Here is a 14,213-nt window from a genome sequence, read left to right as displayed (position 1 = left end):
TCCAAATTAAAAATTTTATATGTTACAATTTATTCTTCGACGCAAAATAAAAATAAAAAATTTATAGGTCACAATTTATATAACAATCACATAATTATCGAATTAAGTGATCACAATTTATTTTTAGAACACGACTTAATAAATTGTGAATCAGAATCATAATTTTTGAGTAGTGAATTATTTATTAGTCACAAATTAATCAATTTATTTGTTACAATCAACAAAATAATTAGTCACAAATGCCCTACCCACCCATCCATCCCACGCACAGCCATCACCAGAACCTCTGCACTACCACCATCTTTGCCATTACCACAAACTCGCCATCGCAGCCAACATCAGAATCACCACTACCCAAGCACCACCAACAAATTCATAGTGAAACCAACACACCATCAAAGGCGCCAAAGTGCAACACACCAAAAACATCTTCTAAGCAAATCTAAGGGAGAAACAATGATGCAATAATAGCAGGCATTGCGTGCTTCAACGATGTCATTGTTTTGACACCGTCGCACCATAGCAATAGAAGGAACCACAGCCTGCACTGCTTACTTGGTGGTCCATGTGTGATGTAGAGCATAGAGAATGAGGGGAGAGGAGTAGCGACTCGCCAGCAGTGGTGGATTTAGACCACGACCGCTCTAGCTGGATTTGTCGGAGAGAATTTTTTTTTTTTTTTTACTGATAATAGATAAAAATTTTAGATTATATATTTGATAATTTATATTAACAATAAACATCTTTAGGAGCTTAGTTGGTTAGTTTTTCTGTTATTGAATTGGAGGTCCTGTGTTTGAAACTCTTCAAGAGCAATATTTTTTTATAATTTTCATATTTCAACAATTTTTACCAAAACAAATTTAAGGAATGTGATTCGAACTTACTACCTTCCTTAAACATGTGTTACACTTTACCATCACGACACTTGTAAATTTTTAGCATATAACGTAGCAAAATAATATATATTCAATTTTAGTGGTTTAATGCAAGAAGAAACAATTTAACGGTGCTTCGCCCCTCTTCTTGTTTTTCTTTTCTTTTCTTTTCTTTTTTTTCCTCTAATCAATTGATTTGAGGGTTTGGTCAATTAATGATAGATGAATTTGTAGGAAAATTGGCTTTAATGTCATAAGGAATCTTTTAACAAAACTTATTTAATTAATAAAAGATTCCACTTTTCGTTACGAAAAAATCGATTGCAAAAAAGTGGAATTATAAAAGCACATAAAATCGATATAAGCACATAAATAATTTCAATTTTGTTAATGTAATAATGTTTGTTTAATTAACTTTAATTGTAAACTGAATATTGACATTTTGTTAATATATAATGCCTATTTAGTTGAAAAATAAATTATGGCGTTTTGCATATTATGAAACGATTTTTTCATCCAAAATGAAAATTCGTATCTAGTTCTACTTTTAATCCGTACGATTTTTTGAATACTATTTAAGTAAATATTAATAAACAAGCCCACTATCAGGGACATTGGTCGTCGATAGTAAGCTTTCAACGCTTGCGGTCCACCCTAACTGAACTCGACCCCTGAATTCGCCCCTACTCGCCAGAGGTGGTGAAACGTAAAGAAAAGGAAGAGTGGTGAAATATAGAGATATAGAGGAAAAGAGAAGTGAGGTTCGACTGTAGAGCGGGCGGGAGAGGGGGGGAGGAGAGATAATTAAGGGTTGGGATGGTAGAAGATAGTGGGGTGGATATGTAAAATTATTAATTTTAATTACATATGATTTTTGAAAGAAAAACTTAGAACTCTTAATTATGAATCAAGATCTTGAAAACACTTAGTCTCTGTAATTTTCACTTGATTTTTAATTGATAATCCGTAATTCGATTCAAATTTTGATTTACAAATCCAAATTGATACAACACCGACTGGACAATTAATGGAGAACAATACGGATCTATAAAGAAGAGGGAATTAAGGGGGGAAGAATGTCAGAAGAAGGAGATTCAACAAAGAAGTAGAAGGAAGTAGGAGAGAAAATTCGTCACAAGCCACCAAAAGTTTTATTCAATCATCAACTGTTTTAATTTCACGACAACTAAACTTACGTAGCAAAACAAAACCCTAAAAAGATTGGGCTTGGGCCAAACCCTTCATACAAACCCAATAAAAATCCAAAACATAAATAAATAAAGGGAACACCACACAAATCCTACATTTAAAAATCACATTTCACAACTAACAAGCATCTAAAAATCTTTCAAAATAAGGTGATAATTAAATTTATTAAATATTTAATTATAATATAATTAATCCACCCCAGATAACCTATCACACTAAATTTTAAATTCAAATAATTATCTATCTCTCTCTCTCTCACAACTCAATCTCAACTCCAGCGACTCACCTTACCTCCGGCAACCTGCTCTGCGTTAGAATTTCGACGATCGCTTCGACGACCAGCCCCGGTTCCGGCGACTGCTCTGACGACAAATTCTTCGCCAGAAAATATTCCGACAATGATCGTTCCAACAAATGACGCTACACATTTTTTCATTTTTTTTATAAATGAATTTTGACCAATTTCATTAGATTTGTGATATGTACATATTGTGACCTGTGATCAATTCTATTAAATCTGTGATCTAATCATGCAGGATGAACATTACATATGATCAATTTCAAAATTAAGAAAATAAAGTTTGAAATTTTAAAAATCATACTATTAAAATTTTCAACCAATTATTCCAGCGGCCTTCGGCAACTACCTTTTTTCCCCTTTCTCCTTTTTTTTTTTTTTTTTTTTTGAAAATGACCTATGACCAGCTTTATTGACTTTGTGACCTTATCAGGTGGGATGAATATGCATATAACAAAACCTGTGTTGCATGTGATCAAATTTTTTTTACGACAAGATCTATGTTTTATGTAACTAATTGTGATAAAATTTATTTTCAGTGTGATTGTTTGTGACCATTTAATTTATAACTGTATATAACCAAGTCACTATTTGTATAATCTGTGACTAACTGTGACCAACTTTATTTTTAGTGTGACTATCTGTGACCATCTAATTTATGGTTGTCTATAACCAAGTCACAAATATGTATTATTTGTGACTAACTGTGACCAAATTTATTCTCATTGTGACTAATGTGACCAAATTTGTATTCAGTGTGTCTGTCTGTGATCAGGTCAACCTTTTAACTGTGACGAAATGTGATCAAGTCACAATCAGTTACAATCAATATAAAATTGGTCACAATCAGTCACAAATTACAAATTTTTTAGGTTGAAACTTTTTTATCGATCAAAATTATTAAATTAATTGATCATGACTTTTTTGGTCACAAATCACACATTTTATAGGCCACAACTTATGTATCATCACTCATCAATCACAAATTCTCAAATTTATTGGTCACAACTTCTTGTCAATCATCGATTTTCAAATTAATTAAATTAATGAGTCGCGACTTGATTCTCCGTCACAAATTATTAAATTAACTGGTCACAACTATTTTCTAGATCACGAATAATTGAATTAATGGATTACAATTTATATCTCAATCACAAATTATCAAATGAATCACAATTAACCAATTAAATGGTCACAAATAATCATTTTAATCTTCCTCACCAAACACCACCTTCCAGCATAACATGCCACGCCTACCAACATAACGCACTACCACAACTACCAACATTTCAATAAACCCCATCCGCCACCACAAGCATCACTGCACCACCACCACCACCACATGACATGTAAATCATCAAATCCACACATCACCCACAGTTCATCATCATGCCTCAAAATGCACATTGACAGCCAAAATTCAGAAATTAAATCTTCATTTGGCAAAGACCATATACACAACAAGAACACTTACTGTTTTTACACCACTTTCCTTAACATCTTCCAGCGAGTTGCAAGAATATAATGCAAAAATCGAGTTAACTACAGCAGACTGCAAATCTTAATCTAGACACCACCGGATAAATGCTTTACATACCACTATACCGGCGATGAAGACACCACAAAGTTCCACAACCACCGGAAAAAATCACATACCAGCAACGAAGATAGAGGAGCTGCTACACACCATGTCGTGTTGTCAGCGGTGGCGATTAGAGGAGCTACTACACACCACGTCGCGTCGTCGGCGGTGGCGACATCGTGAGCGTTGCTAGCGGTGGTTTGTGATAGAGAGAATGTAGGGAGAGAAGATGATTAGGGTTTCACCACCTCCCCAATTTTTTTGAGCCCTTCAACAGCTCTGATCGTGATTGGAGATCCAAACCATAGCTGTGAGACGACGATTAGCCTTGCTATGTCTTCAGGCGGAGTCGTCGTCAGCGATCTCACGGTACCATTGCGGTGGATGTGCTCGCCAGAGTCAGGGGACTAGAAAATAGAGAGAGAGAGAGAGAGGGAACGGGAGACAGATTGGGTGTCGTGGTGTTATGAATATATTTATTTAACATAACATTAATTTAATAATTTTTATTTACCACCTGAATTATGAAATTAATCTTAATCCCCTTTATTTATGAAATCTAGTTTTTAAACCCAGGTTACCGGGTAATTTTCCCATAAATAAAAGTCCCACTGAAAAATAAATAACTCAAATGTCCTCATCACGAATCTAACCCAATTAAATGCCAAAAATCAACCCAAACTAGTCCGGTCGTCATTTTGGATTGTTATATCCCTCTCCTACTCAACTACGTGTTTTTCTTGGTCTGAGAGATTAATAGTAGACTTATTATTCAGCCCGATATAATTCTTTCTGTAACCTCTTCCATGGCGGTTTAATCCCAGTAACGAATAAAACATTTTTCTTCTTTAATGTTGTCCTATACTATCCAATCATCACTATCAACTGCCTTATTATAAGTCGATATTGGCAACAAGCAGCTGGAATTCGACTTTCTTTTCTATGCTGCAACCTCTTTGAATATGATGGCAACTTATGACTTGCACATGATGATTAATTAACTATGTCAAACTATTGAAAAGCACCTTAACCAGACAATTTTATTCCATAATGACCTTAACCAGACAATTTTAGTCCATAATGACTCCAAGGACAGAATATTCACAAGTTCGACACATTTATGCAAGAATATGCAAGGGGGAGATTGGATCGAGTAAAATCCTTACTATACAAGAGGAAATCGAATAAACCCCCACCAACGAGCATTTATACATAGTAGCACTTCGTATAATATTAACACGTACATTTCATTTCTTCCATCATGGTCTATCTGCCATCTGCAACAAGATCAGGAAAGAGACGGCGTATGAACAGTAGTATCGGCTAACATGGCTACTGTTATGACAAAGTATTTACACCCAACCGGGAGTCCATAAGGGTTTGAAGTCGACTCCGAACTCAGGATCAAATGGTTGGTTTCTGTGTCCGAAGTCGGTAGATCTCTGTTGGATGAAGGTGACTTCACCGTTTCTCGTTCAATATGCACAATTTGCCCAACAATGTAGCTTGGACGAGTCAGGAGATGGTCAGCGAACAAGGCCACAGATTCAGCTGACAGGTAATAATACGGGCAGTTACGATTGATAGCCTTGTAATGCCCCGAAGAGTCGAGGACAAATGCAGCAATCTTCTGAACTTCTAACCGGCCAAAAGATATCTTCTCTTTGCTGGCCTGTAACAAAATCGTTAACAATTTTATTCTTGGCGATTAGACAATGAAACAAATATGAAAAGTAGGTTCACATATTAAGCACTGAATCACCTGCTTCTCAAGTTGATGCTTCACATAAAGAGTATTCATCAACTCTGTCTTCTCGTCCAACTCCTCCTTAAGCTGTTCGATTTCAGCTTCGGCTTTTAAAGATTTATCAAGCAATTCATCGCGATGCCTCACCAAGCCATCAACTTTCTCGGCAAATACGTGGATACATTCACGGAATTCAGTGGTAATATCATCGACATTTTCATGGTTGGAACTGTTTAGGAAACAAAGCAACTCAATCAACTATCAACTTCAATTAACATTGTCACCACCTCCCCTACCCCATACAACTCTATAAAGTCAAGGCAAACGTGAAAAAGCCCAAAGCTTTATGGAATAAATAATTGTGGAACGTGTCAAAAAAGTTATATTGCATTTGCACAAATGAAAGAAAAAAATATCTTTTAAATGATTGGACGGAAATTATCATAGTTTGTACCAATTAATTGTTGATTGGCAAAAATAGAAGGGAAATGGGAAACAAAATTTGGGTTACAAATGGATGTTTAATCAGGAATTGGTCTCCCTACATTCGAGGTCAGTGGAATGTGCTCTCTCTTTCAACCAAAAGAATAATGCTATCTAGCACCAAAACACCAATCTATGTGGCATTATATGATAGGTGCAATTAAAGGTGAAATTATATAATTCATTTAATTGAACATGCATTTTAATGCCACTAGTGCTGTCACCTAAACTAGTGTTAAACACTTGATAAATAGCATTACTCCAACCAAAATGAGTCCATTGTACACACACTGAAGTTTGTAATAATTACAATACATTTATATGTAAATGTGATGTTTTACCTGTATCCTTAATGCTGGTTGTGGCAGGTAATTAATGGTTAACTGGTAGATTAAGTTTCCAAGATAAATATTTTCTAATTGATATCTTGAGAAGCTCTGAGTTCAAAAGATTCCAGGGAGTTAAGGAAAATTGAGTCTACTGGTGTAACTGAAGCAAGTGAAGCTTCAGGATCATTAACCATGGCAAAGAAATATTCATACATGTTCTTATCACATGGTAACTTTTGTCTCAAATCTTATGCATAAAATTATGTAATATATTGACATATTAAATGTAATATATATAAATATAGTGACTAGTCTAGCATGCATCACAAATTATTTGCTGCAAGGTGGAAAGCATAAGTATTTACTTGGATAAAGATTGAGCTAAAGTAAGCAATGCATCAGAAAAACCGGTCATCTCAGCTGAAGAAACACAACTTTTCAGTCGTTCAAAAAGTCGACGCATTTCAATGGCAGAGGTGTGCGGCACACTTTCTCCTGAGGCCATACAATCAGCTGCATGAAGATAGGATTGGGCTTCCTCTCTTGTTTCGTGCAAATAATTCTCTAAATGAGCAACATTTATCTGCAAAGCAATAAATGGAAAACCTTGAATGAACTGGTGCATTTGTAAGATCTTATCCACAGAAGTCCAACTTGTAAACCACAAGCACTATATACTATGTATTGACACTACAATATAGCCTATTTACTAGATTATCCAACCGTCTTTCTCTAAGTTTAAGTAGGAAATATTACATGCACAACAAAAGCCAAAGTAATTGACCTCATATATTTCTTGTTAGGATAAAAATGTAATTATAGAATTTCAGCAGCTTTTTCAAGGCAACAAAATCTTCAAATTCAAAGTCTCCATCATAGGGTAAATATGCTCACTGTGTGCAAGAAACTACTACAAGTTTACGTTCAACCAAGTATGATCCATAATTTTGCAAACTGGTCTTCCCTTCTTTCTTTTCTTTTCTCTTTTTTACTTGTCAATGTTTGCTAGAAGGACCATTGAATGTAATTAGTAGGTCAAAACATCACAAGGTGATGTGCTGGTAATAATTTAATGATATTGTGGTAGATTAATTATAAAATAAATGTGTTTATTGTTGCTCAACAAAACTATTGGACAGCGAGACAGGTATGATACCATTTCTGGTGGAAAAAGATACTGGCAATAGTGGCAATTTTTATGCAACATATCTACACAAACAATTAAGGGGAAAAAGTGTTAAGCTGTAAAAGTAGGGGAAATTTTTTCTAGAGCACTATTTGCTATAAATAGAAGAAAGCCGCATGCACGCAAGGCATGACTGAGCAATTAGATTTCAGTTAGTAATACCTGAGATTCACCAACTAGCTTTCGACTGTTCTCCAACTCTCTCTCTCAAGCTTTGAAACCTCCTCCACCAAAGCTTTGAGCTTGATCTCCACATTATTTAATTGGTTCGATTTTTCTTCAAGTGCACTTTGCAATCCCAGAACAAGTTCATTGCTTACTTTAGCAACCAAACCTGGTTCAAGAGCAGTTTCACTGAATGAAACATCAGTAGGATGCAACATGCTAACAGCCACAGAACTCGCCGCAAGTGCTGTGCCACCAACTGGCAATAGTGTTTCTTTCTTATCTTTGTCAAAAGGAAGCCCTTCGCCACGCTGTGCATATAGCATTGATGAATTCAATCGATGGTTTAGCATACTAAAGGGAGCTATCATATTATCACCCAAACCTTCTTGCAACTTATCTTGCATTGCATTAGGTATGTGAATTTCTCCAGCTCCTGAAATTTCCAACTTATTCTCATCAGTGTTTACAGTTGAAAGCACAAAGTTAGATACAGGCTCAGCAGCTGAAAATGTAGGTGCTTGCATATACTGATCAGACAACTTTTGCTCCAATTCCTGAATGTGTTTTTCATAGGATTCACACTGCATCTGCTTCACCTTTAGCATCAATTCAAGGTGGTTTTCAGAAGTCTTCTCAGCATCATTTTCCACCAAACTATGGGTTTGATAGTCATCAAGTGATTCATAATCAAACTCAGTGCTTATAGTACACATGAGAGCTATTTTAGAAGCAAGTTCAGCTTTCAGCTTTGCATTCTCAACTTCCATCTTGCTAGTCCCAGCTATCTCCAGCAGCTCTGAATCCCGAAGTAACTCCTCAGAGTCATACTTCTCAGAGAATTTCAAAGAACTTACTTCAACTTCCGCAGGTTGAGAACCATCATTAGACATTGATAATGAACTCTTCAAAGTCCCATGCTTCTCACTCTTGGAAGAGAGTCCTAAAAGAGACTCGGGAGCATAACGGTCTACATCTGAAAGGTCAATATCTAGCAAATTTGAGTCGAAAGGAGCTATATCAACATTACACAGGCTAGGAGTGTCATACAATCCCATGGATGCTAAAATATCACGAGGTATATATCTACCATGTACTTCCAGAAATTCCTCGCGTCTCCTAATTTCAGCCTCCCTCTTTGAGGAAAGTCTTTCAGCTAATTGTCCAGCCATGCCCATGTAAAGCTTCATTGTTGCCTTTCTTCTCACCACTTCTACAAGGCATGCCCTGTATGCAGGACCAATCCCACGCACCACTTTTAAGTGCTCAAATTTATTATTCTGATGCTTCAAAGCTTCCTTGAAAACAGGGAACTTATATTGCACTTGTTTAATGGAGAACTGAATGTATGCAATCCTTTGCAAATAATCATACACAAAGGCATTCATTTCATTCTTTTTATCCCTGCAGAAATCCAGCAAATTTGAAATTGCTAGACCACAAGACTGCATTTTTGGTAGGCAACTTTTTTCATGGCAATCATACATAGGACCCAAGGCTGAAACAGCATCAAAGGGGCGGAGTGAAGATGACGGATGGCTGGTAACGCAGTCATCCATGAGTTTCTTCACAGTATCAAAATCTTTACTGCAAGAACACAACGTTAATTAGTAAACGCTAATCACCTAACCAGCAAGAAGTACATGCATCGCAGAATCTGAGCTATGAAAAATTGCATAAGCAATGTATTTATAAATAACGTCAATAAAACTTACAGCTTCAGGCCAAGCATATTTAAGGCATAATAACAAAGACCGCCATAAGCAAAAAAGAAACTACTTATTCCTTGTGGGAGCAAAAGAAAACCATTCAGATTATAGTTGCCAATGACCCCTAGGCAAAATCACCAACCTCTTTTACCTCTCTTTGAGATCAAATTTCAAATTCTTCACATATTTCCTTTTTATCTCTTTTTCTGTCTACAGCTTTATCAAATTTATAAACAATTAAAACATAGGTGAGGGTGCTCCTAGGAAAGCACCACTGACAACTATGATCCAGATGACTGCTAAACTTACAGGTAAGATACACAATCACTCTATTAACTACACTCTTACGTCAACAAAGATCCTCGAAAACTAAACTATAAAGTCTTCTGGATATTTTCTCACTTAAGAACCGACCACAAATAAATAATGACAGCATTCAATAGAAAAAAAATTGAAAAACTGCTCTAACGAAGAGTATATGAGAGAAATAAAACAATGAAGTTTCTTGAGATATGTTCCATGAATGTCGGTGTAGCTTTTCTTAGATAACCATGCAGGTAGTTTAGAATTATTAAAAGTATCATGTTCAGGCAAATAACGAGAGCTCGATACAGATCACATACAAATAAGTTTCCAACTTGCAATGCTTCTTTCTAAATATCAAATGTAATAACTACGACAACATTACTTGAGTATTCATTCAAAATTTTCTTCCTTGATGATGGGAACCTTTTAGGGATAATTAAAAAATTTCATGGAAGCCAAAGTTGACACAAAAATGCAGATCCTATAACAGCTAGATAACATTAGCAATCACTGAAAGCCAAGAAAGAAGTTAATGGGACATTTAAGTCAATCCAATCCACATGGTCTCATTACAGCAAACCCCAAAACAATTTTAATATTTTTACCTCAAAATAAAACTGAGAGTTCAGGTCAAGCATGTTTCGAAGTGATTCTAACTTAATCAACTTCTGGTCAAACATACTTTTTATCAACACATTTTGTAGGACTCGCAATTACTATCCACTTATCATCCATCACATTCTGTAGGACACACAGCTTATAAGAACTCAAACTTTAATTTAAACACTATCAAACATGCAGTAAAACTTATGCATAATAATTAGTTTCTAGAAAACCTCTTCTTATAAAATCTGGGGTGAGTGAGTGTGTGCATCTTCGTGTTTGTGGAAGGTGCAAGAATGCACTTAAATTATTTGGCCTCTCCAATTTTCATATTAGCTGAATACAAATTTCACAGCCTTGAAATGACACCAATGTTATATGCGTTCTCTTTACAAGTTTCAGAACATAATTTATATGAAACCATCAATATGAGATCCAACTTGACATTTAAAGCATGTCCATCTACTTCTGCACAATCATCCAAATTTAGCCACTTTGACACACAGAAAAGACAAACTAGAGAATCGAGACCGCCCTTGAAATCCGCTGGACAGAGCAGCGCCACTTTTTTCTTTATCCCAACTTAAGTCAGAACAGAACATTGGTTAAAACTGACGTTTGTTCCTGAAAAGGTAAGCATATTTAAAAACTTATGCGAGCAAAAATACCCAAAAATATTAATTTGGTAGGGTCATTGTCACTGTGTAATCAGGAGATACTAATCATTATTTGGAACTTGTCAAGAAAACCAAATCAAAACAAAGTTAACGGACATGGATAACAGTCATGCTATGTATACATCTGCCAGTAGGTTACAAATAGGCAAACAAAAATTGATTACCAGACAGGCAAACCATTCCCTTCAACATCAAAACTTGGATAATGCGTGATTGATGATGCTGAAAAAATGCTCAATTGCAGTTAAGAAATGCTATGAATGTACTACAACCAATTTCTTCCCTTTGCCTAACATCAAATCTACATATTCCAAATGAGATGTCAAAAAGGTAAAGAAGCCATAACACGAAAAATACCAACACCAAAACAAATTACAGGGAAAAAAAATGAAGATAAGAGAGTGCTACCTTAAAGCCAGCATTATGCTCTTCTGCTCTTGAATATACCGCTGGTTGTCTTTCATTGCGAAATCCAATTCATTAATAAGAAATGAAGCTCTACTGGAAAATAAAAGTTTAAAATTGCGCTTTAGCTCTCCAAACTCAGCCTTGAATTCTGAAACTTTGTTTTCTAAGTGCCTGTGGGAACTGCTGTAATCCTCCACCATCTTCCACAAGTTCTCCACCTTTACAAAATCTAGTAATCGCTGGCGATCAGCAGTCAGCAATGCTGGAATAAGTTTTATAGATCTCAATTTCTCTATATCCCTCCGAAAACTCAGCAGAAGGTTATTGTGACTACGATGCTGCTGAGAGTAACATTTCACAAACTCAGTGTAGTTTTTAAGAATCATCATATAGTAGTGATCTAAACTACCCCTAGCAATCTCCAATGCTCTCTCTTGTACCTTCTGCTCTAGGAAAAGCCTCTTGCATATCTCTATTTTCGCTAATGCAAGGCGGTAAATTGAATTTCCAGACTGGAAATGATACCTAAATTGCCTCTCATACGAAGGCAGGGCCTTTAAAGCTGGGTCAGTAGCATCATCCAATGGGTGAGGGTTAAGAGATGAGGATGGCAATGGAGGATCAGGAATATCAATAATTTCAACTTGCTCTGATGCAGGAGGTGGTGAATCAGTTCGCATCCTTGCCTTATTAAACAAGAATACTTCTTGGTCATTGGACGGAAGTTTATAAACTGAGAGTTGGCATTGCAATTCCATCTTCGTGTTCAAGCACATAAGCAGCTGATCGTGAAATGGTATCCTGGAAACAGACTGTAGGTACTTCTGCACAGCCTCAACACAGGTATATTCATCACAGTCGAGCTCATATGAGCGACCATTCTCAGCAACATGAACCATGAGGTTTCCCTTAAGAACTCCACCTTCTGAAGCATTGGAGCTCATTTTTTTACGGCAAAAGAATAAATAAAACTCTTCAGCTGTAAACCCTAATAATTAAACACCATGCAGATACAAGAGAGGCTAAAGTCAATCTTCCTTTTCCAATAAAATGCCCTCGAAAATACAATAATCCCTCAATTTCATACTTGAACCACCATTGAAAATGCAAAGAGCGGCATAAATCTCAATAGACCAACCCAAGATTCTATTAGTAAAATTTCCTATATAAACCCTCCAGAAACCCCAAATATCTTCCAACTACCTATGAATTCACCGATAAAATTCCTATTGTCACCAAACATCCAAAAAAACTAAAAATGCCAGACCCACCTCGGAATCTGCAGATTACCCAAATTTCAGCCATCCCCGCAGAGTTATGCACCGACAAAAAAGAAGAATCTTAAAAATCCATCATAAAATCCTTAAAAAATTGCACAATTTTCAAGTCACCCACCGAATTATTATCCAAAATCCAAACATTACTTACAGTTACAATGCATCCCTGCAATCAAGTAACGGGAATTTCATTAAATACAGCCAGATTAAAACAAATAAAATCAAGAAATAGTGAAAAAAAACAAACAGACACACACACACACAAAAACAAAAACTTCCAGAAAAAAGAGAGCTTCATTGTTAAAACGCAAATAACTCAAGATGGAGACAGAAAGGACAAGAAGACGAAGAGGAAGTAAAATTTACAAGCAAACGGAAGAACACAACTTCAGGAAACAGGGAGCATTTCTTGTTATTCTTCTCTGCTTCTATGCTCAAAGACATAACGCCGCATTTCTGCTTATGCATGCATAGATGGTTTATGGTTTTGCATTTTCTTGTTATATCGGTGCGGATTTTTGTTGGTGCGGATTTTTGTTGTTTAATTCGTAACACGTATAATTTCCTCTTTGTTTTTTTCCTTGCGTGATTGAAATGGAACCTGTTGACCTCTAAAAATGGCTCTTCCACATGGTCAATTTGTAGTTACTCCACGTATTTCTCCCTACGAAATGAACAAATTGTCAGGCGCACACGGTCGGAACCGACGGGGGTGGCGGCCGTATACACTCCGATGGTCAAGTCATGTTTGGGTGGTCGGAACAGTGTCCAGGGACTACACAAACCAATCAGTCAATAAAGGGGGAGGAGAATATATAAACTTGTTATGGAGTGCTATCTATTGAGAGTTTCATTACCTTTGCCTCTGGCCAATTTTTGGGTATTTATAGGTGGTATGAACCGTGGGATGTGGAACACGTGTATACATCTGACGGTATGAAGCGTCTGCTCATAGGCGTCAATCAGCCGCGCTTGTAGAGTGGGCGGACAGTTTGTTTCTCCCGAGTTGAATTGACATAAAGTTGATAAGTCACATCAAATAGCTTTATGGGGAACGTCAAATCAATTTAAACCTTATATGCAGAGCAAATCTTAAATTGGCAGCGAATCTTCTAACGGGGGTCCACTTGAACCCGACCTCGGAGACGGGACACTTCGGCAGATCAGTGACAGGAATCGGTGTATCACTTTGAAGAAGCTTCGGGAGGTCGGAGTGGGTCTATTTGATTTCATCGGCTTCGGAGTGGCGAGATGACACTTCGGTACCGAGGCTCGTAAAATGAGGCGTAACAGTGGTCCCCCAAATCCGAGAATGAATATTTATATTATACGTGGATTTGTTTTCCTGATCGGATT

At 36.5% G+C, this 14,213-nt stretch overlaps 1 protein-coding gene across 1 annotated transcript; it reads right to left on the bottom strand.

Moving 5' to 3' along the window:
* Positions 1 to 4,981: 4,981 nt before the first annotated feature.
* LOC111380383 (autophagy-related protein 11) lies at positions 4,982 to 13,459 on the bottom strand. The gene is given in 7 exon segments (XM_023003927.1): positions 4,982 to 5,639; positions 5,730 to 5,943; positions 6,892 to 7,109; positions 7,875 to 7,919; positions 7,922 to 9,464; positions 11,581 to 13,023; positions 13,224 to 13,459. Coding segments are annotated over 6 exon segments (3,348 nt in total). The 5' UTR covers positions 12,525 to 13,023; positions 13,224 to 13,459; the 3' UTR covers positions 4,982 to 5,255.
* Positions 13,460 to 14,213: the final 754 nt, after the last annotated feature.

Source organism: Olea europaea, unplaced genomic scaffold (assembly GCF_002742605.1).
Source record: "Olea europaea var. sylvestris unplaced genomic scaffold, O_europaea_v1 scaffold2134, whole genome shotgun sequence".
In the NCBI taxonomy this organism is placed as follows: Eukaryota; Viridiplantae; Streptophyta; class Magnoliopsida; order Lamiales; family Oleaceae; genus Olea; species Olea europaea.
The sequence above is the reverse complement of the archived record's forward strand: the minus strand, read 5'-3'. Positions and strand labels throughout refer to the sequence as shown.